Here is a 25786-nt window from a genome sequence, read left to right on the forward strand (position 1 = left end):
CCCTTTTCTCCACATCCTTGCCAGCACTTATTGTTTATTTTTTTATGATAGCCATTCTGGCAGGTGTGAGGAATACCACATTATTGTTTCAATTTGCATCTCTCTGCTGATTAATGACACTGAGCATCTTTTTCACTTATCTATTGGCCATCTGTATGTCCTTTTTGGAGAAGTGTCTATTCAGGTCTTCTGCCCATTTTTTAATTGGCTTGTCTTTCTTTTGTTGAGTTCTTTATATATTTTGAAGATTAACTCCTTATCAGATATCTCTCTGGTAAATATGTTCTCCCATACAGTGGGGTCCCTTTTCATTTTGATGCTGGTTTCTTTTGCTGTGCAGAACCTTTTTAGTTTGATGTAGTCCCATTTGTTTATGTTTTCCTTGCCCCAGGAGATGTATCACTGAAACTTCTGCTATGTGAGATGTCTGAGATTTTACTGCTTATGTTTTCTTCCATGATTTTTATGGTTTCATAACTTACATTGAAGTCTTTTATCCATTTTGAATTTATTCTTGTATGGTGTAAGTTGGTGGTCTAGTTTCATTTTTTTCATGTACCTGTCCAATTTCCCCAACACCATTTATTAAAGAGATTGTCCTTACTTCATTGTATGCTCTTGCCTTCTTTGTCAAATACTAATTGACCATAATAGCATGGGTCAATTTCTGGGGTCTCTGTTCTGTTCCACTGATCTATATGACTGTTCTTGTGTCAATACCAGGCTGTTTTGATTACAATGGCTTTGTAGTGTAGTTTGATACCCAGTTTTGTGATCCTCCAGCTTTGTTCTTCTTTCTCAAGATTGCTGGAGCTATTCGATCAAGGTCCTTTTTGGTTTCATATAAATTTTGGAAATTATTTTTTATATCTCAGATAAATGATCTAACCCTACAACTAAAAGGACTGGAAAGGTCTGTAATGTTGTGAACTTCCCTCTAAGGCAGTGGTTCTCAACTTCTGGCCCTTTAAATACAGTTCCTCATGTTGTGACCCAACCATAAAATTATTTTCATTGCTACTTCATAACTGTAATGTTGCTACTGCTATGAATCGTAAATATCTGATATGCAGGATGGTCTTAGGCGACCCCTGTGAAAGGGTCGTTCGACCGCCAAAGGGGTCGCAACCCACAGGTTGAGAACCGCTGCTCTAAGGACTGCTTCCCATAGATTTTGGGTTGTTGTGTGTTCATTTTCATTTGTTTCTAGGAAGTTTTTTATTTCATCCTTTTTTTTTAAAATATATTTTATTGATTTTTTACAGAGAGGAAGGTAGAGAGATAGAGAGTTAGAAACATCGATGAGAGAGAAACATCGATCAGCTGCCTCTTGCACATCTCCCACTGGGGACGTGCCCTCAACCCAGGTACATGCCCTTGACCGGAATCGAACCTGGGACCTTTCAGTCCGCAGGCCGACGCTCTATCCACTGAGCCAAACCGGTTTCGGCTTTTATTTCATCCTTGATCCCATTGGTAACCCATTCATTGTGTAATGGGAGCAAATATGGATTAGTCCATGTGCCAGGGATGAATGTGAACTTGGGTCTATAGTCATGGACTGTTTAGGTGTAGTAGGTACCCAGGCAGGTAAACCACTGTGAAGGTGATGAGTCTTGCTGACCCTCCTTTTATGGGACTTTCCTTCCACCTGATATTATCCTTCCTTTTTGCAAAGACTAAGTTAGGGCTGCCTGCCCACCTGGCATCTTTCTCGGGTCCGTTTTCCCAGCACACTGCTCAGTCCTCAAGAGATCATTGCACCAGCCTCCAAACCTTCCAACAGTCGCAGACCCAACAGCTAGAGGGACCTGACTCAGAGTCCACAGAGGGTTAGAGCCACTGGCTTTGAAAATTACGGATAATCTTAGACTGTCAGTATGTGTGTGTACCTTAAAAATCATTTAAAGAACTGAAACCTAAATAAACAGAAAATCTGAACAGACTAATTAGTAGTAAGGAGATTGAAGCAGTAACCAAAAACCTCCCAACAGTCCTGGCAGGTTGCTCAGTTGGTTGGAGCATTGTCCCATACACCAAAAGGTTGTGAGTTCGATTCCTAGTCAGGTCACATACTTAGGTTGTGGGTTCGATCCCCAGTCAGGGCATGTACGAGAGGCAGCCAATTGATGTTTCTCTCTCACATTGATCTCTTTCTCCCCCACCCCCTCTCTTTCCCCTCCCTTACTTGCTCTCTAAAAATCAATAAACATATCTTTGGGTGAGGATTTTTTTAAAAATACCTCCCAACAAACAAAAATCCAGGATCAGATGGCTTTACTGATAAATTCTACCAAACATTTAAAGAACTTCATATGACAACTATGCTTTCATAAAAAATAAGATTAAAAACATTTAAAGAAGAAACTCCCCAAATAATTGAAGAGAAAGGAGCACTTAAAAATTCATTTGACAAGGTCAGCATTACCCTGATACCTAAACCAGGAATACAAGAGAATCAGAAGCCAATATCCCTAATGATTTCATATGCAAAGTTCCTCAACAAAATATTAGCAAACTGAATTCAGCAATATACTAAAAAGATCATACACCATGATCAAATGGGATTTGCTTCTGGGATGCAAGAATGTTTCAACATACGCAAATCAATAAATGTGATTCACCACATTAACAGAATGAAGGATAAAAATCATATGGCCATCTCAATAGATGCAGAAGCAGCATTTGACAAAATACAGCATCCATTCATGATAAAAACTCTCAGCAAAGTGGGCATACAGGAAATGTACCTCAACATAATAAAGGCCATATGTGATAAGCCCACAGCCAACATTATACTCAACAATGAAAAGCTGAGAGCTTTTCCTCTAAAATCAGGAAAAAGACAAGAATGTCCACTTTTACACAAACATAGTACATACTGGAAGTCCTGGTCACAGCAATCAGAGAAAAAAAAGAATGAAAAGGCATCCAATTGGAAAAGAAGTATAACTGTTTTTATTTACACATAACATGATACTATATATAGAAAACCTTAAAGACTACACCAAAAATAAAAATAAAAAACCCTGTTAGAGTTAATAAATGAATTCAGTAAAGTTGCAGGACACAAAATCAATATACAAATATCAGTTTTGTTTCTATACTCTAACAAAAACTATCATAAAGAGAAACTAAGAAGAAAATCTCATTTATAAATGCATCGAATAAAATACCTAGGAACAAATTTAACAAAAGAGGAATAACACCTGTACACTGAAAATTATATGACATAGATGAGAGGAAATGAAACTGGAAATAAGTGAAAAGACATTTCATATTCATTGATGGGAATAATTATTATTATTTAAATGTCCATATTATCCAAAGCAATCTACAGATTCATTACAATCCCTATCAAAATTCCAAGGGAGTTTTTCACAGAAGTAGAACAAACAGTCCTAAAATTTGTATGATACTACAAATACCCCAAATTGCCAAAGCAATGTTGTGAAAGAAGAACAAAGCTGTAAGCATCACACTCCCTGATTTAAAACTTTATTACAAAGTTAGAGTAATTAGAACAGTATGGTATTGACATAAAACAAATACACAGATCAATGGAACAGAATAGAGAGCCCAGAGCCAAGAATATACAATGGGGAAAGAAGGGCGATTTTAATAAAAGGTGTTGGGAAACTGGAGAGCCAAATGTACAAGAATGAAACTGGATCACTCTCTGATAAAGCACACAAAAATTAACTCAGAATGGATCAAGAACTTGAAAGTAAGACCTGAAACCATAAAATTTCTAGAAGAAAACATAAACAGTAAGCTCATTGACATTGCTTTTGGCAATGATTTTTTAGATTTAATGCCAACGGTAAAGGCAACAAAACCAAAAATAAACAAATGGGACTACAGAAAACTAAAAAGCTTCTACACAGCAAATGAAACCATCGAGGAAATGAAAAGGTGACCTATGGAATAGGAGAAAATATTTGCAAATTATATATCTGATAAGGGCTTAATGTACAAAATATAGGAAGAACTCAGACAACTCAATGGCAAGAAAAAAAATATTTTAAAATGAGCAGAGAAACTAAATAGATATTTTTTTTCAAAGAAGAAAAATGACCAACAGGTACATGACAAGATGCGCAACATCACTAATCTAGTCATCAGGGAAATGAAAGTTCACACCACATTGAGGTATCACCTCATACCTGTCAGAATGCCTATTATAAAAAAAAACAAGAAATAACAAATGTTGGTGAGGATGTGGAGAAAATGGAACTGTTGTGCACTGTTGGTGGAATTGCAAATCGGTGCAGCCATTATGGAAACAGTATGGGTGTTAAACTGAATTATCATGTGATCTAGCAATTCCACTTCTGGGTATTTATCTGAAGAAATCCAAAACATTAATTCAAAAAGATATATGCATCTCTATGTTCATTGCAGCATTATTTACAATAGCCAAAATATGGAAATAACCTAGATATCTATTAATGGATGAATGGATAAAGAATTTATGATATATAATCATAACGGAAAATTACTCAACTATAAAAAGAAGGAAATCTTGCCATTTGTAACAACATGAATGAAATAAGTCAGGCATAGGAAGACAGATGCTGGGTGGTCTCACTTATATGTGGACTATAAATAAAAACTAAACTCATAGATACAGAGAACAGATTGGTGGTTGCCAGAGGTAGGGGAGAGGGTGGGCAAAATGGGTGAAGGCAATAAAAATAAAATAAGTCTGGAGAAGTGATGTCCAACACGGTGACTATAGTTAACAATTCTATACAGTAGTCCCCCATTATCCACATTCTAGACCCCCAGTGAATGCCTGAAACCACGACAGTACTGAACTCCATAGATACTGCTTTTTCCTATACATGCATACACTTCATTGGCCTCTCTGTGGCATATCCAAGTTGCCAGCATCACTAGTCTTGTGCTTCGGGGCCATTACTAAGTGAAATCAGGGTTACCTGGACTCAAGCACTGTGACAACGTGACAATCGATGTCATGACTGAGGTGGCTACTAAATGACTAAGGGGCAGGGAACGTAAGCAGCATGGATATACCAGACACAGGAATGACTTACGTCCCATGGGGGCTGGAGTAGGAATGTGCATTAAGCTACTCAGAACAATGCACAATTTAAAATTTATGAATTGGTTATTTCTAAAATTTTCCATTTAACATTTTTGGACTACAGTTGACCATGGTAACTGAAGCCACAGAGGTTGAAATCTCCCATAAGGGGCACTATGGTATTGAATACAATAAGTCTTTACTTAACGTCATTGAAGTAGGTTCTTGGAAACTAAGTGAAACGACTTGTCAGGAAACCAGTTTTGCCCTACGAAAGTGATTTTCAACCTTTTTCATTTCATGGCACATATAAACTAATTACTACAATCTTGTGGCACACCAAAATATCTATAATAATAAAAGTGTAATATGCTAATTAGACTGGACGTCCTTCCGGACAACCTTCCAGATGAAGCCGGGGCTGCGAGGGAAGCCCGGATCCTGTGTGCCTGTCCGCAGCCGGAGGGAAGCCCAGGTCCCCTGTGCCAGAGGGAAACTGGTACTGGCAGCTGGGGGAAGGCCTACTCTTGCATGAATTTTGTGCATCAGGCCTCTAGTATATTCTATTTTTGGCCAATCTGACAAAGAAAATAGGTATATTTTGATTCATTCACACTGGACGACTATTGTTTGCTATTGTCATTTCTTTATTTGACAATCTAAGGGAAAAGTGGTCAGTGCCCCTGACTAATAGTAGGTATTGCATGTTTTAAAAATTCTCACGACACACTGGTTGAAAATTGCTGCCCTGGGAGAATTGCTATAAACAAGAGTTAAGCTCCTACCTATGACATATTTCTGATCACAAAAACATCATCAAATTTCTGAATAAAGACTCTCAAAACTTCAATATTAAACATTGAAAGAAATGTAGCTGCACATACATTTAAGAAAAATGAATTAAAACAAATTGGATTATTATTTTCCACCCCACTGATCCCAGTGCAGGGTCAGGGAGGCAGGAGCCTCTCCTGGCAGCTCGGGGCACAAGGAGGGACCCACCCTCACAGGACACCCTGCAAGGCAGGGCCACTCACACCCACACTCAGATGGGGACACTGTGTTCACGACGTTCGCCTCACATGCGCATCTTTGGGATGTGAGAGGAAATCGGGGTCCCCAGAGAAACCCCTGCAGACATGGGGAGAATCTGCAAACTCTGCACAGACAGCAGCCCCACTGGGAAGCGATATTTTTTCCTCATCAGTGTTACAACAGAACAGCATTGAACAAAACAATGTTGTTTAAGGTTCTGCTGTATTTGAAAGTTGCCAAGAGAGTAAATCTTAATTATCACACACAAAATTTGTTAACTATGTGATATGATGGAAGTTACCTAGACTTATTATGGTGACTGTTTCACAATATACACAACTATCAATGTTGATGTCAATTATATCTCAACTTGAAGAAAGGAACCCTTTAGTTCCCCCTCTTAGGAAATGTGGTCTCAGGGGTCACCCTCACACGGACAGTCACACAGCCACCTCAAGTATGGTGCCACCTCCCGTTATTTTCCTCATGAATTCTCCCTTTCCAGGCTGGCTCACCAAGCCTTGCACCCACGTCTGAGGATCTGGGCTGGACCTCCCCCAGCTGCCCTCAACCCTAGAGTTCCCGAGGTCATGCCACCCTGCGCCCCTCATCTGAGGCCCGGCCACTACTGGGGGTGCTCCAGAGCTGCTGTGGCCGGCCAGGGTGTGAATCACCAAGTCCCCAGAAATACTGTTGGCTCAGAGATGGGCCCTTACCTGCTGGCAATGGTGTCTGTGTCGCTGGGAGCCAGGACTCCAGGTCTCACAAGACACACTCTGGCCAGGCTCAGGGACAGACAGGGAGGCTGATAGCCTCGGGTCCACCAGTCCGTGGGGAGCTGTTTTTCTCGTTGATGGTTCAACCCAGCTGGTCTGGGACCTCCAGGATCCTAGGGAGCTAGCCTGGGGAGCTGCTGTGAGAGGCCTGCACGTGATGTGTGAGCCTTCATGCAGGGAAAGGAAGGGTGAGGACACTGAACTGTCAGCGGAGCTGCAGGCACAGAGGGAGCAGCCTGCCAAGGAGCCTGCAGGACCCCCTGCACCGGGCTGAGTGCGCCAGGCTCCTGGGCAACTCAGTGCCTGGTGATCCTGGTACTTCCAGCATGGAGCTCCTCCATATTAGGCAATGCTGCGGAGGGCACAGGAAGCCTATGTGCGTGCCTGTGCGTGTGTAAAGGTGTGTGTGTGTGTGTGTGTGTGCATGTGTGCACGTGTGCATGTGTGCATGCATGTGCAGGCACCATAGCTGTCTCAACAGACTTGGTTGGGTCACATCCACCATGAATGACACAGTGCTAGACAATAAACCTGAATGCCTGTCTCAGGCCGGAGCCACTATCTCAGCGTCAGAACCAGGTGAGGTTCAGGATCCTGAGCTCCCACAAAAGCTCTGGGTGATCCCATGAGGCTGAAGGTGAAGAATGCAGGGTGGAAACCTCAAACGATGACACCCAGCACTACACACAACCCTATTGAGAAAGTGGGAACACCTGTGGTCCTCGGGCTGGACAGAGCCAGGCCCAGGCTGCACAGGGCAGGATGGCTCCTTGGAAGGCGGCTGTGGCTTCATGGTCCCACCCACTGGCATAAGTATGAAAAATAGAAGTATGTTTTAAATATTTAAACATTAAATTTTGAAAAGTGGATCTTTCTTTTCATTTAAGGGCTTTTTAAACATTTCCAGGCTCTGGAAAAACAGCACTAAACAAAATAGACACCTCCTCTCCCCCCACTGCCCCCAAATTCACTCTGTGACCTAAAGAAGTGTGTATTCTCAGGGAGGCCAGCAGACAGCAAACAAGACCCAGAAACCTTCTGTTTGGCAGTGATGGGCACTTCTCCCTCCCTGAGTGGGCAGGGAGAAGTTAATCAGTGGTCAGGAGGCTGGATGCACACAGATCCCTGGCTGGATGCACGCAGGGCCCACTGAATCTGAGGACTCTTCATGTCATCCAGGTCATGCCAGGAGGTGGGCTGTGGTGCGTGAGGAAGGACAGGAGGGCCAAGCGTGAAAGCGGCACTTACTGCATCGATCCACAGGAGGCAGCTCATGTCCTGATTTCCTGATGTGGGAGAGAGAGCAGTGAAGGGGGAGTCCTAGGTTTGGGTCCAAGGAGTGGACTGATAGGGCCGTCACCGCCTGAAGGGAGATTGTTGAGGAAGTGTCAGAAATTCAGCTGTGTTGCCTTTTAGACGCCTGCATAGTGACAGTAAGCTGACAGTTTAAGGTCTGGGGCACATGAAACTTTGGTGGCCTTAAGCATGCAGGTGTCAGTGTGTGGGACAACACAGGTTTTGTCACCGGACTGCTGGCTTAATACATGAATGGATTTATGAGACACCCATAGTGGGCAGAACCACTCTCCAGACATTGGGGAGACAGGGAATTTGGGCCAAAAGTAAGTAAACAAATTAGATGAGATGCAAGTAAGATAGAGGTGCCTTTGGGCTGGGCTCAGGGACAGGCTCTGTGAAGAGCCAACATGTGAACAGAACTTATGTGATAGAAGAGCAGTCAGCCAGAGGCAGGAGAAGGGTTCCAAGCCAGGGAAACACTGAAGTGGAGCAGCTGGGTGTGACGAGCAGCTGGAGACCAAGTGCAGGGATTAAGGGCCAACCAGCGGCAGACCTGAAATTGGGCAGCTCACTGGAGAGTGACCTGGACTATGCTGTTTGGACTTCACTTTGCACCATGGGATCAGTCACAGGGTTTATGCCAGGGAACACTTGAGGAGGATCCCTGTGGCTGAGGGGGGCTAGGGGTGTCAGTGGACTGGAGGCCAGTTAAGAGGCTTTTAAGAGATGACAATGGCCCTGACCAGTTTGGCTCAGTGGATAGAGCGTTGGCCTGCAGACTGAAACGTCCCAGGTTCGATTCCGGTCAAGGGCATGTACCTTGGTTGCGGGCACATTCCCAGTAGGAAGTGTGCAGGAGGCAGCTGATCGATGTTTCTCTCTCCTTGATATTTCTAGCTCTCTATCCCTCTCTCCTCTCTGTAAAAAATCAATAAAATATATATTTTTTCAAAGAAGAGGTGACAATGACTAAGCAGAACGATGGGAGGCTCAGGGTGTCTTATGAATGTAGAGGTGGTGACAGGAGTGTTGGATTAGATATAGGAAGAAATGGTTACTCCAGCTGTTGAGTGGAGTAACTGGTACCAGCTGAGATAGTGCATTGTTCAGGAAACAAGAGATCTACCTTGAATGTGGCAAGTCTGAAATATTGACTAAATGCACATGGCCATACAACACGAATGTGATACAGAAACCTGGAGCCTGAGGGGCTGCATTCAGTGGGCAGGTTGGTGGCTGCCTCCCCTTTCCTAACAGAGTGAGTCCCAACCTGTCTGGGGCCCCGCCCTCCCTGACCTACCTGACCTAAATGGTCTGAAAGCAATCAGTTTCAAGAATAGACACAGGTCCCCAGTCTGGCCAATGAAATGTGAAATTTACGGTTGGTTTGGCGTAATTCCTAAATGCCACAGAATAGCCTTTTCCTCCCTAGGTATTAACATGGCTCCTGCAGCATCCTGTTCCGAGGACGAAGCTGGCCCTGAGACGGCAGGAGAGCGAGGACAGGGCACAGGTCCCTGGGGACATCCTGAGCTTCCTCTTCAGTGACATGATTGTTGCTGGTCCCCAGGTAGGCTTGGATTTCAGGTGCTGTGGAATCACCCACATTTGATGAAGTGGAGTTATGGACCTGCAGGAGTCTGCCCTATAAGGGCAGATATAGACAAGAGAACAAGAGGACATGCCTCCCTGCTGGCCCAAAGACAAAATGCAGAGGTGAATAGCAGTGTGTGATCCTCACCCCCACAAAAAGGCCCAGAGCAGCCCATGCACACACCTGTGAGCAAGTGCAGCCTTACCGAGGCCACATCAGCCAAATCCCCATGTATGACTGTCATTTTAAGCCACCGAGTTTTGGTGTGGCTATACTGAAATAGCAATTAATACATCACCCTATTTTTTTTTTTTTAATTTCGTAGGCCGGTGCTGCGCATGGAGAATACATACTCAATAAATATTTCATAAATTTGACAAATATTTATTGAGCATCTACTATGTCACAGTGTACAAAGGACAGGGGACACAATGGTGATCCAGATGGGCCTAATTCCTGCCTTCACAGAGCACATTTTGTTGTCATTATGATGGGTTCTACAAAGGAAATACTTAGGAACACAGAATAATGGGTGAATGGTATTCTATGGTGTCAGCAAGGAAACAGAACATAGAATGAGAGCCAAGTAAAGATGCATGCATATGTGGGAACTCTGTAACAAGAGTGGCTTTACACATCAGTGGAGAAATAAGGAACTAATTAATGATACAGGAAAAAGAAACTTTCCATGTGATGGAAAAGTGAAGTTGGGTTCTTACCTCAGACCATACACACACATACACACAGATCAATGAACTCCAGATGGACCAAAGACATAAATATATATAAAAAGAGATTGACTCTGAAGTGAGGAAAGATTTCATAAACAAGACCAAGATGCTTGAACCTAAAGGAGAAGATTGATACATTTACATAATTAAAAAACTGTAAAATAAGAAATACTCTAAAATAAAGTTAAGACAACTAGTATAGACTGAGAACATATTTATAACATATAAACAGACAAAGAATAGCCAGAACAGATAAAAAAAAACACCCAAGTCAATAAGAAAAAGATAACCTAGTAGAAAAATGAAAAAGGATATGAACAGGCAATTCGTGAAAGAAAATTGGTCAATTAACATCTAATCGACTGTCTGTCCACTAAAGTAATAATATACTTAGAATTTTCATCTACCTTCAGCCTTTTACTAGTGTTGGTATCACCACTGTTTAAGCACATACCAACTACTTTGTTTTTGAGGCTCACTTATGGTTTGAAAACCACACAACTACAACATCGACTCTGAGTGACTTTATGAACACAACTCATGAGACATGGCCCTTTAACACAAGAAACAAAAGATCCTGACACAGGGATATTTACTTTTATGGTAAATCTTGGGCTTAATGAACAGTTTCCTCATGAATAGTTGATTTCAACGTTCGCTCTGAGTACCTTCAAACATTGAGCCGACCCTCATGCTGCAGATCACTCACATGTGTGCTAAGAAGCCTTTATAATTCAAACACAAGTTGGAACAAACTTGTATTTCATTCTCATGTACACAGATGGGAATTCAGAAAAAGTTATTTTTAAAAAGATACACTCAAAGAATATTTTAATTTTTTAAAAAAATCAAAAGAAAAACTGAACAGAGCCTAAATCTTTATTTTTCATAACCTACATTTTTTCAAATTAGACAGTTTTACACTGAATGACACAAAAGGAAACTTAAATTACCAATAGTTACACATAAGCTTGATTCCAGTCTTAATGAAAATAGAACAAACAAAAATCCTAAGAAAGCTCCTGTTTTGTGAACTGGCATCTGTTGGCTCTCCTTCAGTCTTCGATTGTCTGCTGCTTTCTGTGTAACCTCTACTGACAGCTCACACCCTCCTCACCTGCTTACCTTGTGAGAAACATAACCTGCAGCGCTCCTGACTACAGCTAGTGACAGCTGGTGATGAGCCTACAGGGGAGGGCCTGATCAGAAACATCATGACACTAACTCTTTAAGAAGCAACTACAATACTTGAAATTCATATCTGTAGAAACGGGGCCAGATTCCTGTATTTCCAAAGTATCATCATCACACGATTGTACAAGTTAAAATGTCATTTGTGATCGTTGTATCTCTGATTCTATACCTCAAAATACTGCTGGGGAAAAAGAGTTACATTTTTTTAAATGTACAAAGCCATATACTACTAGCCATTTGCATCACAGCTTCCTGTTGTGCCAACTCTCATTCTTTTCTGTGTAGAAAATCTAAAGGATAGTATCAGGAAGGTTTTTAGGACATTATACAGTTATTTGGCATATCACTTTGCTTAATTAAAATGGATGTTATAAAAATCCATCAGAGCAACGTTTCAATTCTGGACGCCATAGACTGGCTGTGGGAGCGGTCGCTGCAGCGCACGCCTCACCACGCTGTGACTCGTCAGTGACCACCTTCATCCTGCATGCAGCTGCTGGGCTCTCCACTCACCAGCAGGCACTGCCTCACAGAAAGGCTTTGTCATTATATCATTTGGGGATGACTGTGGTTCCCTCCTCCAGCAAAGATCACAACACTCAGAATTCCTAGGCTTGGAGCTTGCCTTTCCAACTCTCTTTATGGGACTCATTAGTTCGGGCAGAAGAGGTCAGTTATTTCTGATTTTTTCATCAGCTATCTGGCAACCACAAAGAAATAATTTCCACGTTCCTTTTACAGGCATTTGCACAATATTAGCACTGCGGTGTACTTCTAGGTGTATAAAGGATGCTGGCTGCTCTGAGGAGGGCGTTTTCCTCTGGCAAAGTAAATCAGGCTGGGCTATCTGTGATTTTCAGTAGTAGATTATTTTTCACTTCCCTGGAAGATACTGCCAGTTTCTGCTTTCTACATTACACTTCAAAAACCCTTTCACACCAGCTATGATTAACACATATTTACATACTTTTAGGAAGAGCATGGACACATCCAAAGGCTTTCATGAGACTGTCCACTTCCCTCTGCAGTAGCAAAGCGGCAGAATCAGCTCAACACACCAGTTTAAATGGGAAGAAAAACCTCAACAAATTAAAATAATATTCAAACCACAACATTTAGTTTATCTACATCCAGCTCAATAGCAACATTTATAATATATCAATAATTTTTATCAGATTTTTCTCTTTAGGGTACCTTTTTAATATGTTCTGATTATTTACAACTGTACAAGCAAAGCACACACTCCCAAGTGCACATATTTAATACAGTATCGACTATTTGCATTTACAGGATTTTCAACAATCTGAAAAAAGATCAACTGTGTAAGATCTTCAAGGTATATTACAAACATGACGGCTAGTTCTCATACTCCAGTACGTTTACTCAGTAAAACTAGTGCCAGTAGATCCCACATCACTGAGTAACTGCAATCCACTCACGCCAACCCAGGGGCCGGTCTCCAGGAACTCTACGCTGTCTTATACAAAAGTTAAGGCAAAGTCATTTTCAAGTTTAAATAAAATTCAAGTCTTTAAATATTGGATGGAAATAACTTTTTTTAAAAAAAACCCTCAGTCTTGTTAAATAACATTTTGTGGAATAAACTTGTATGGTTACATTTAGCAGGAAAGACTCTTAGTTTATTGTCTGCTGCTCAGAATACTTAAAGAAAAAATTTAGGCATTTTAAAAGAAAATAATTTATATTTAACTTTATTATAAACTGCTAGCTTTAGTGCATGCGGGTTCAGAGTGCAGCACTTCCAGAAGGGAATCAGTGAGACCCTCATCTTGGAGGTAAAGAGCGCGGGAATTCTTATCCTCCACCACCACAGGGCACCACAAACACATTCTCTCACGATTTAGTAATGTTCAGTTCGTGTGCCGATGCGGAGGTACAGGGAGACGCCCATGGAAGCCGGCTAATGTGTGGGAGACTTGGGAGCCCTGTGGGCTTCCAGCCCTCCCGCCAGCTCATGGGAACAAACCACCACCAGGGTACAATGTCATGGTAACATGTCAGTGGGCAACAAAGTTTATGTTTTCATTTAAGTTCTATTCACAATGTGCTTTGAATTTATCTTACATTAATAGCCACTGAGACTGGAGTGAGGAGCTGGTTACTTGCTTGCAGTGCATCGAAACTCAAGGTTTTAGGCTCTCAGGGGCTCTCTGCAGATTTATTCTGCCCAGTAGATAAAAAAATGGACTGTACTTTTTACAAAAAGTTAGGATCACTTGTTAGGATTCTGAATAAGTACACGGCCCAGGCCAGTGTGTGGTATCCTCTGACCCATCCCTTCTCCAGGCTACACCCACAGCCCTCAGCTTCGCCCGTTTGCCTGTTGGTTTGACATCCTTAGAGATATGTACTTGCTAACCAGTTATTTTAAAAAATAAAGTAGCACAGTTCCGCTTAATTTAGAAAAACTCACTATTTATAGCTTGCATTCATAGCCACATGGAGGCTTAATAAAAAATATCAATTTGTTAGGATAAATGCATTTTCTATCCTGAAAAAAAATCAGACTTATGCATCACCTCCAGTTAAGCACCAACCTAAAATAAGGTTTATATTAATTATATCCTGAAAAATAGATTTTTTCAAGAGGGGGGAACATCCGACTGAGAAGAAAATAACTTGCAGGCATCTCATGGGCCTTGTCTACACTGCAAGCTCCTAACCAGCGGCTCATTCTCGGTACCGAGTGGGACAGTGCTTAGTTGTGGCGACCTCAGCTCCTCACAGCCCTCCCTGACCTCGGCGCTCACTGAGGGGACCTGGGAGGGGAGCTCTGTTCTCTGTGTGAATGCTTCCCTGCAGGCGGGGGTGAGGGCCGGCGGCCTGGTGGCCTTCTCTGGTCACTGGGTAGTCCTTGGTTGGACTTGGGGACAGGGAGCTCTCTCTCCACCAGCTTCTTTTCTTCCTTCCCACAACCAACAGTGTTTGGCTTTTGTTCTTTTGGGGGTGGCAATGGGGAGGATGAAGGCTCTCTACTTGTCCTCTGGCAAATCTCGGCGTAGCTGGGTTTTCGCAGTTCCTGGGAAAAGACACAGCTCTGGGATTAATTACACGCAGAACAAGACATTTCATCTCTAGGGGCAACAGGTGAAAATACTGTTCTTCTAAGGTAAAAAAACATTGTTTTTGCCCTGGTCAGTGTTGCTCAGTGATTAGAGCGTCGGCCTGTGGACCAAAGGGTCAGAGGCTCAATTCCCTGTCAAAGGCACATGCCTGGGTTTCGGGTTTGATCTCCGGCCCCAGGTCGGGTGGCAACCAATCAATGTGTCTCTCTTATATCAATGTTTCTCTCTCCCCCACCCTCCCTCTGAAAGTCAATGGAAAAAATATCCTTAGGTGAGGATTAAAAAAAAAAGAACAAAAATGTTTTCAACTGTAACCAATTCCCACATTCAAAAATATTTTTATTTTTAAAGATGTCATAAATTTTAAAAAATGTAGTTTCCCCTGCAGCACAACTTTTCCACTAAGAAATTCTAGAAATATCTTATAAAAATAGGCAAAACTAGGAAAGGCATTGATGTGTAAAGTTCTGACTGAACTCCTTCCAACTTGAAGCATTCTTGAGCCACATGAGGCCCCAAAGGAGGCCTAGAAAACCAGGTGCCCCAAGAAGACATGAACAGCACCAGCTTTCTCTGCCCTTGCTTCCTACAAATAGTCCAAATTACAAATGAACGTCAGAATTGTCTTTAAAATTTTTGCATTCATTTCTAACTATAGACTGGTCATGTGGGTTTAGGACAGGGAGAGTTAAAAAGTTGGAAAAAAACTTAGTAGGTTTTCAGGTAAGTGAAAGCATTAAGGCTAAATAACCAAAGAACAGTTAAAATTATTTGTTAAATAAATCATTTGTTAACTTGAAAATAATTTTAACCTAAAAAAAGGTCTTTTCTTTAGAGTCAAAATAGTGGACAGTAAGGGTTTAACTCCTTAATCTAAATGACAAAGCTCACCAAGATCTAACTGAGGAAACACAAAACAGAATAGGCTGGGTCCACCAGGAGGGGAGAAGAGGGGAGGAGAGGGGAGGGGAGGGGAGGGGAGGGGAGGGGAGGGGAGGGGAAGGGAAGGGAAGGGAAGGGAAGGAGGGGGTGGACTGGGCATGATGGGTAGGGCGAGGTGCCTCTGTGTTCTCAGTGCCCGTGAGCAACGGCCACACTCAGATGGAGCATGTATCCTATGGGGAACAGGAGCTGGAGTTCTGGGATTACTCAAAAGGCCAAGCCCCCTCAACTGACACTAGAGAGCCCATGGCAGTGGTGACAAGAAATAAGCAATTAGCACATATCCAAGGTATCCTGCACAGGAAGCACACTGCACACAGCAGTAAAAGCCCACCAAATCAGACTGCTGACAATGAGCTGATTTGAGAAGGAGCTGCTTTCCTCCGGCCCCGTGCCCCTGGCACCTACCGTGGTGGTGCCGTTCACCTGCACCGATTTGCTGGCGGTGGTGGAAGTAAGTCTGTCTGTACTCAGGGCTTCCCTTGGCTTCTCCACCACCTTGGGGTCCCTGTGAAAAGGCCACGGAACACATGAGTCACACATAACAGCAATCACAGCGGATCAGGAGGAGGCAGCAGGATTATACTTACTCGGGCAGGTGGGCGGGGGAAGGGGTTCGTTCATGGGCCACAGACAAGGTGCAGGAGACTGGCCCTGAGGGCTCTCTGGAGGTTGCTGTGGGAAGAGTGCTCGTGCCTGCGTCTGCGCTGAGGCTCTGAAAATCATTGGAGTCAGAGTTTACAGTCAGGTAGAGAAGCATGGGTCACATCTCTCATCTACAACACACCAACAGGGGTACCAGCCCAACTGACTCAGACAGCTGCCTACCCTCATTCCTGTGGCACCAGGTAGGTGCTGTTGTGCAGGGTGGGCAGTCAGGAAAGGAAACAGAGACCAAATCTGCCCTCCCAGCAACTCATTCGTAGTCTTTGGCCCTCTTCTGTGCTTCCATCGTATTATCTGCCAGCTTGTTTTTCCAAAACACCTATTCATCTCCAACACCCCCGTGCCTAGCACAGCCTAGTACATAATACAGATACCTGTTAAATGTAGACTTCCTAGCACAATTCAATAAAAACAACAAAAACCCAAAACACCAACACCTCCATATCAACGTAATTTGGAGTGTCTTGAGGTGAGTGCAGGTGCTGACAGTTGACTCCACCTGAATTAAAAAAAAAAAAAATTCCAGGGAAGATGGGATTACAACCAACACCCAGCTGACATGGCTCAACAGTTGAGCAGTTACCTATCAATCAGTCATGGTTTGATTCCCCGTCAGGGCACATGTCCAGGGTTCCAGGTTCAATCCCCAGTGTGGGCAGAAGGCAGCCCATCAATGATTGTTTCTCATCATTGATGTTTTTCTCTCTCCCTCTCCCTTCCTCTCTGAAATCAATAAAAAAAATGCTTTAAAAAAATTCTAACTAAAATACAGAACCACCATCATTCATTCAGAACCACCTGAAAGCTGGATGAATCGAAATCCTACAAGTAGAGAAGTAAAGAAGAAAGCACACTGAGACTGGTAGGAGGGGAGGAGGTGTGGACCAAGCAGGTAACACCTAAATGTGCAGTTTATGTAATCGGGAGGGCCTGTGGAGGCAGCCCATAAGGAGCAAGGGGTCCCAGCCCAGGGTTCCCCTAACTTTGGCTGTAAAAACCAATGGGGATAGTGGCTGAGGGACATGGAGGCTGCTGGACACCCAGATGTTCTTAAAGGACCAGTGCATGAACTTACTCAGATTCTGAACTCCAGCACCAGGCAGCTTTGGGGAATCCAGACACATTCGGGGAGGAACTGGATTATCTGGCATCAGGATGGCACCAGGAACTGGGGGCAGTTTTCTCCCAGACAACAGTGCTCGCAGGGGTCACTGTTCCTGTGCTGGGACCTCAGAGCTGACTGGCAGCCATATCTGAGTCTCCATCAGCCTGGCTCACAATGTTCACTCCACCCCGGTGACTCCCTGAGACCCTGCCCCATCCAATTTGTAGCCCCACCCAAGCTTGTTTGCAGCCACTTTTCCATATGAATGGCCTGTCCTGGCTCAGGCTTCAGACTTCCACAAAATCCCTCAAAAAAGCTACAGCTGGTGTCAGCATACCTTAAAGTATCAATAGAAGACCCAGCACTAGCATCAGCCTGACTTACTTCACAGCTGAGCCTCGCCTTGGCACTTCTAAACCCAATACAATTGCAGATCTCCCTGTAGCTCCTGTCAGATGGCTCCAGAGCCAGTGCACCTGGTGGAAAGCTTCAGACCACACCAGATTACAACTCTACACATCCACAAGCAAAACACTCAAGGGGCAGACTGAGTGGTTTCTCCTGCACAGCAGCTCTCCCACTGTAGTTGCAGCTGGTCCTCACAGCCAATTGGCCTGGAGGTCAATTCCTCCCAGTGATGCCAACAGCAATTAAGACTCAACTACAAGACTGTGCACACAGCCCACACAGGGGCACACCTAGAGTGCTCGGCTCAGGTGACTGAGGAGGCTAAGCCACTGGGCCCTACAGGACACCCACTATATAAGGCCACTCCACCAATTCCAAAAGATATAGCAGCTCTACCTAATACACAGAAACAAATACAGGGAAGCAGCCAAAATGCAGAGACAAAGAAACAGGTCACAAATGAAAGAAATGGAAGAAAGCAAATGACTAGATTCAGAGTTCAAAATCACAGTTATAAGGTTGCTCAAAGATCTTCATTAGAGCTTCAAAGGACTTAGTGAGACTTTCAAGGATCTTATGAGAATGTCAAAGACATGAAAAAGGACCAGTCAGAAATTAAGTATACACTAACTGAAATAAAAAATAATTTACAGGGATTAAATAGTAAAGGATTCTGAGAATCAAATCAACAATCTGAAATATGAGAAACCAAAAACATCCAATAAGAAAAGAAAAAAGAATAAAAAAAAATGAAGATAGTCTCTGGGACAACTTTAAGCATACCAACATTCAATTATGGGGGTGCCAGAAGAAGAGAGAGAACAAGATATTGAAAACCTATTTGAAGAAATAATGACAGAAATTTTCCTCTACTTGGTGAAAGAAACAAATTTATAAGCCTAGGAAGTGCAGAGAATCCCAAACAAGAGGAACCCAAAGAGGACCATACCAAGACAAATCATAATTAAAATGCCAAGGGTTAAAGACAAAGACAGAATCTTAAAAGTAGCAAGAGAAAAGCAGTTAGTTATCTACAAGGGAGCACCCATAGGACTGTCAGCTGATTTCTCAACAGAAACTATGCAGGCCAGAAGGGGGTGGCAAGAAATATTCAAAGTGATGAATAGCAAGAACCTATAACCAAGATTACTCTATCCAGCAAAGCTATCATTTAGAATCGAAGGTCAGATAAAGAGCTACACAGACGAGAAAGCTAAAGGAGTTCATCACCACCAAACCAGTATTACATGAAATGTTGCAGAGTATTCTTTAAGAAGAAGGAAAACAAGGTAAAAAATATGAACAATAAAATGGCAGTAAATACATATCTATCAACAACTGAACCTAGAAAACAAAATAAATGAACAAGAAACCTAATGAATAAAATTAACTTGTGAGAGAAATAGAATCAGAGGCATGGAAACATGGAACAGACTGATGAATCTCAGAGGAAAGGGGGGAGGGAAGGCAGGAAGAGATTAACCAAAGATCTTATATGCATATATACATTACCTATGGACACAGACAATAGGGTGGTGAAGGCCTGGGACGGGGCAGGAACTAGGTGGGGGGCGGGGGGGGGGGAAGCAATGGTGGGAAAGAAGAGGGACATCTGTAATACTCTCAACAATAAAGATTTAAAAAGTAAGAAAATAAAAAATTTAAAAAAAAAAAAAATAACAACACAAAAACAATCCCAGGGAGTGATGTGTTAACTTTCTCAATTAACAGGGGAATAAACTGAACTCAGAACTTTTAAATTAATCATCCCTGGTCATAAAGCAAAGCCTGATACCAGATCTCCAGCCACTGACACCCACCCGACCCCTGTACACAGTGACAGCTCATACACGCTGTCTTCTTCATGATGTGCAATTAATAAGAAAGGCAAGAGAGTAAATAAATAATTGGAAGGGAGATCAAGTGTAAAAAGACATTTCCTAAAATTGTACTTTTCAAAGTAGACAAAAGGTTCAGAACTAAACTAAACAGAAAAGTGCTGAGGGAGATGAATAGAACAGTAACATCTATACTCCTCTGCCTCCAGCAGGGGTGAGCAGGCACGTGCAGCCTCCCTGAGAACCATCATCTTTTATTACTTTGTATTCAAGGTTGGTGGAAATGTGGGAAAGGGAAATACCTCCTTTTTTGGAAAATCTGTTATCAAGGATCTGTCTGATCCTGACACACTGGAATGTAAGGAGTCAGAATGTGACCAGCACATCAAATGTGAGGCCTTCCCCAAGCTCCTGCACAGTTGCTAAGTCCCCTCCCCACCAGCTCTGAATCTCAAGGGTCACAGAGATAGAAAAAACTATTGTAGGTGCTCCCAAAATAAGCAGGGATGCCGGCTCTCACCTGGCCTTGGAATCAGGCTCTGACTTTTTTAAAGTAGCAATTCTTTCTTCCAAAGAAATCTTACACAGAAACTTAAATATAAGAATAATTGATAGGCCAGCTTGCTCTGTCCACCACTGGGGGCAATAAAGTCAGTCTGAAAACTAGACCACAATCTTTAAAATGCACTTCATTCTATGAGGCACTTAGAACGCAGAAATTACTATTTAAAAGTTTAGAACAATGCACCTGGCTGGTGTGGCTCAGAGGACTTAGCATTGTCCCATGGACCAAGAGGTCCTGGGCTCAATTCCTGGTCAGGGTACATGCCCAGGTTGTGGGCTCAATCCCCAGTAGGGGGCATGCAGGAGGCAGCTGTTTAATGTGCCTCTCTCATCAATGTTTCTATCTCTCTCTCCCTCTCTCTTCCTCTCTACCCAAAAATCAATACGAACATATTTTTTTAAAAAGTTTAGAATAATGCACAAAACATTATTCTAAAAGTTTAGAATAATGCACAAGTTTAATATGTGATTGATATTATAACCTTAAAGGTTAAAAACAGGAGCAGTAATCACATACCAGCATAAAGAGGACTGAAAAAACTGGCTATAAATCCCATGTAAGCCTCAGCTTGGTGACTGATGGGTTTCAAGGTTGCCCTGAGTGTAGATAGTCTAGATGCAGCCTTCTCCAATCCAAGGGGCAGGGTGTTCTGATGCCTGACATCTGGGAATGATATGGAATGGGTTTCCATTGGAAAATACATAAGGGGATTACTCCTGGCAGCAGCACAAAGCTCTCTGTACCTCATTAACTATAGCAGATCCCAGGAGGAGTGCTGGAAAAGAATTCTGTGTGACTTCAGTAGCACAAGCTGATTCCTGGGATCCTAATCACATAGGACTGAAAGCAGCTTGTCTGGAGCCTACAGAGCTCACCAAAAGCCACCAGTATTAAAGTCGTTCCAGGCTTCTTGTTATTCATGTAGTTTACTAAAAATTATATTACTTCTGGTATAATCCAGGTTTTTCTGTTTTATTCTTCTGAAAAAATGCAAGTCCTGAATAGCAATAATAAAAATGCAATCTGAGTTTCTGGGTGAGAGAAAGCATCTAAACTGCACACCATGGCACAGGTTTCTCCCTTGAACCTTGGCAGACTGGGAACTAAGAGGCAGGCTCCAGTCCTGGGTTCAGCTTTGACCCTACCATTCAAAATTTGTGTGGCCTCTGAAAATCCTTTACCCTCTCTGAACCTCCTCTGCCTGTGAAAAAAATTGTGTGTGTAAAGAGCTCAGCCCAGTGCCTGTTAGGAAATTAATGCTTAGTAAATGCTAGCAACAATTAAGCTTGTGACATGTATCTTACCCTTTCCTTTGATCCTAGCAGCAAGCTAGACAGCCTGTTTTCAAACAAGTCCTCAGTCTTCAAGTGGCCTGCTGCCCCAGGCAGCGGGGGAAAGTTAGACAGCCCCAATTCAAAACTTGGGGATGGAGGTTTTGGTGGCGTTGGAGATTGGGTCTGACTCCTCTGAAAAAGAACAACACCACAAAGTCGCACAAGTGTAGACAGTACAGAGCTAAGAAACACACCAGAATAGTAAGGCAATAATCTGTTCTCTAATCTTCTGATTTCCACAACTATCTGAAAAGACAAACATAATCTGACCACAACAACTTTGTCACCTAATCAAAGGTCACTTAGTAGGTCAAGTCACTTAGAAGGCAACTTCCACCACTGAGAGCATAGCTGTAAAGCTGAACCCTTAAGGCTTAAAGGTTACTGCTGTGCGAAGCTGCTTCTCTATGACCAATACCCTCTGGTCCCTGGTACAGTGGGCCGACACAGACTGTGCAGGACACAGGTAAGCCGCAAAGTGATAGCTATGGACAAGGAAGACGCTGTGGAACAAGTGGACCCCACTGTCAAAAATCAGAGTAGCCTGAGTCTAGACCAGCCGTGGGCAGTAGTTTGAAATGAATAAAACTAAAAAAAAAAAAAAAAAAGACCGTACCCTTTTATGTAATGATGTTTACTTTGAATTTATATTAGTTCACACAAACACTCCATCCATGCTTTTGTTCCGGCCCTTCGGTCCAGTTTAAGAACCCATTGTGGCCCTCGAATCAAAAAGTTTGCCCACCCCTGGTCTAGACATTAACCTATTCATCTCCATACAAATTTTGTATTATGAAACAGTGTGTAATTTAGGTCATAAAAGACAGTAAAAAACAAAAAACAAAAACAAAAAATAAGGCCACTCTTCCAACTTTCTACAACTTATGTATGAAAGATTTCCATTAGGGAAAAAAAAAATGGTTTAACAAAAAAAAAAGGGGGGGGTGGGGGAGGAGGTCAGTTATCTATATAATAAAAGGCTAATATGCAAATTGACCAAACAGTGGAGCAACCAGGTGCTATGATGTGCACTGACCACCAGGGGGCAGATGCTCAATGGAGGAGGGCGAGCGCCACTCAGCTAGAAGCCAGGCTCACGGCTGGCGAGCACAGTGGCAGGAGCCTTTCCCGTCTCCGCGGCAGTGCTAAGGATGTTCAACTGACAGCTCCCGGAATGAGGGAGGACGCAGGCCAGGCTGAGCGAACGCCCCCCCCCCCCCCCCCCAGTGCACGAATTTCATGCACCGGGCCTCTAGTCTGAAAATAAACTTATGGAAACACTGTATTTTTAAATCCCTAAGTAAAAATATGGTATTATTACATTCCTGACTTCAAGAAAGTAAATTCAGCAGAATAATATCCAAGTGTAAATCATAAGCCCAAGCTCTCAGGAAAAAGGCAATGATATAATTTTATTGAAAAACAACAATCAACCTGTTTTAATAAGCTAGAAGTAATTTTGTAGGTATTCAGGTCCTTGGCTGAAGGCATAAAGGAACAGAAAGGAAATGAAGTTTCTATTTAGGTGGTATTTTTGTTGAATGTTAGCCACTTTGGATACAATGCTCTCATGGGGCTCACTTAACTTCAAAGGGCTGATACTCCCCAGAAACTTATACTAATACTAATAGGAAGATCATTTCCTCCAGAAGCAGAATCTGGAGAAAATCTGTTAAAACTCATGTAAGAGCAGATTAAGGATGACATGGATACGAGGTGGCAGCAATCCCATGACTCCTCTGGGCAGCCTGCCAGCCACTCTCCTTCATTACAGTGCAGGCACTGAGTCGAGCCTCACTCTGCTCAGTCATGAGTCCTTGGAGTAGAGCTTGCACTAACTAACAGGAGCCATGATGGTCTCTGTAATTCAGCAAACCTAGAAGGCTATGCATAGACACCATGATCTCAAAGCAATTTTCAGGTTTTTATAGATCTTCATGTTTTCAGAAGATAAGCACTTCTAAGGAGAAAGACTTCACAAAAATTTACATCACTATTTTTAGGGACAAAAGAGACAGGCAACTGCCCAGACACAAGAGGTATACAATGACAGGACCTAAGGATGGGATTTCCTCTGGAAGGTAGGTGTCTAACATTTTTTAGCATTTGATGGGCTTTACGTGAAGTATGAATGCTGGCCCAGTCCTATGGGTTTGGTCAGGCCAACACTCACCTGTATGTTATGTTTCTAGATTTCTGAAATCATCAGAATGTGCAACAACAGGTGCAATCTCTTTAACAAGTATAACTGTGTTACGTGCCTGGGCTTCTAAGAGGTTCCCAGGTATGAACAAGTGAATCAGGAACATGGAACAAAATGAAACAGAAATGGCAACGAGAGAAAATTTCACCTTTTTAGGTGATATAGTGAGTGAGCAATGGGAGTAACTCATGTAAGATAACTAGACTCTGAAGAGATACAGATGAGTCTTATTAAACATAACAGCAAGGGTGGGGAACCTTTTTCTGCCAAGTGTCATTTGGATACTTATAACATCACTTGAGGCCCAGTGCATGAAATTTGTGCATGGGTATGGTCCCTAGGCCTGGCCTGCCATCAGGGCCATCTTCCCTGGCTGCTGGCAGCCAGCCCCATCCCCCACCCCCAGGTCCCTGTTCACATCGGGCGATCAGAGCCTGCTGGTCAGGGGGAGGGACCAAGACGTTGGCCATTCCCGCCCACTTGCCAGCCCTGTCCCTGCCGTGAATTGCCCTCTATGTGTGAGGCAACGGGGGAGGGGGGGGTTTGGCGTGGTGCCACCAGCGTCCACTGCCACCCATCCCCGGTTCCCTGTTCGCCATTAGGCGATCGGAGCCTGATGGCCAGAGGAAGGAACCTGAGAGGTTGGCCGGCAGGCCCCAACTGGGCAATTGGGGCCTGCAGACAGCTCCTATGTTGAGTATCTGCCCAGTGGTGGTCAGTGCGCATCATAGCGACCAGTCATTCCACTGTTCGGTTGATTTGCATATTACCCTTTTATTATATAGGATTCGAAGGCCATACAACATGGTTAGCTTAAAAATTAGTCTGCTATATTTGGTCAAACATTTAATTAACTCACCCCTAATGCCTTGGCAGGGACAGACCAAATGATTTCGAGGGCCTTATACATTCCCTATCCCTGCATTACAGGAATCATTAATTCCAACTGAAATCAGCTGATATAAATTGCCTCACCAAAGGGTTCACTAAAAACTAGACTAAATCAGCTATAACACAGAATTATGGAAATTATGACAAATTTGCACTTTCTAAGTTCCAAAGAAAACACATCTTCTGTAATGGGAAAGTACATACTTGATGACTCAGGGGACTGGACCAATAATTTTCCTGTCTTTGCCAAGTGTGGAGTTTATTCTACACCTGCAAGTCTAGGAAACACCATTCCTTCCCTCATGTCTTCCTGCGTACTGCCAAGATGTTCTCCACCACTTGTGTGGAAACGCACCATATTAGCACTCCACAAAGCTCAGTAGAGAACTATGCATAGGCTGAACTGTCATCACCCAAGAAGACAGGACCCGCCTCACATGCCCACCACCATAAGTTACAGCAGAGGCAATGATGCCTTCTGCATAGTGTTTTGAAGGAAAAAGATGGGTGAAGTATTTTCCACATGGGAAAAGTTTATTTTGTTTGCCAAACTGAACAAGCCCAGTTACTTTAAATTATCTATACTAAAAGGGTAATATGCTAATTAGATAGCCACGGTGGTGGGGGCTGAGGCAGAGATGGTTAGGGGCGACCAGGCCAGCGGGGGTGGGGGGGTGGCAGCAGTTAGGGGCAACCAGGCCGGCGGGGGTGGGGGGGTGGCAGCAGTTAGGGGGCGACCAGGCCAGCAGGGGGGCCAGTTAGAGGGCAACCAGGCCGACAGGGGACCAGTTAGGGGGTGACCAGGCCAGCAGGGGGGCAGTTAGGGGCAATCAGGCCAGCAGGCAGAGGCGGTTAGGGGCGATCAGGCAGGCAGGCAGGCAGGCAGGCGAGCGGTTAGGAACCAGTGGTCTCAGATTGCAAGAGGGATGTCTGACTGCCAGTTGTCTAAACTGGCAGTCAGACATCCACCGAGGGGTCCAGGATTGGAGAGGGTGCAGGCCAGGCTGAGGGACAACCCCCCTTCCCGTGCACGAATTTCGTGCACTGGGCCACTAGTACTATATAGTTA

The 25786-nt window shown here is 43.3% G+C and overlaps 1 protein-coding gene across 6 annotated transcripts in view; it reads right to left on the bottom strand.

The window, feature by feature from the left end:
• Window positions 1–11350: 11350 nt before the first annotated feature.
• LARP4B (La ribonucleoprotein 4B) overlaps window positions 11351–25786 on the bottom strand; it is a 94061-nt gene continuing 79625 nt past the window's right edge. For all 6 annotated transcript variants that reach the window (XM_070391067.1, XM_070391074.1, XM_070391083.1 and 3 more), the window contains 4 exons: window positions 21594–21755; window positions 16298–16422; window positions 16116–16215; window positions 11351–14719 (listed from right to left, as the gene is read on the bottom strand). In XM_070391067.1, the coding sequence (XP_070247168.1) occupies window positions 14447–14719; window positions 16116–16215; window positions 16298–16422; window positions 21594–21755 (660 nt within the window). In that variant the 3' untranslated portion in view covers window positions 11351–14446. The remainder of the gene's footprint in view (window positions 14720–16115; window positions 16216–16297; window positions 16423–21593; window positions 21756–25786) is intronic.

Source organism: Myotis yumanensis, unplaced genomic scaffold (genome assembly GCF_028538775.1).
Source record: "Myotis yumanensis isolate MYYU_CA2020_CCGP unplaced genomic scaffold, mMyoYum1.0.hap1 SCAF_1, whole genome shotgun sequence".
NCBI lineage: Eukaryota > Metazoa > Chordata > Mammalia > Chiroptera > Vespertilionidae > Myotis > Myotis yumanensis.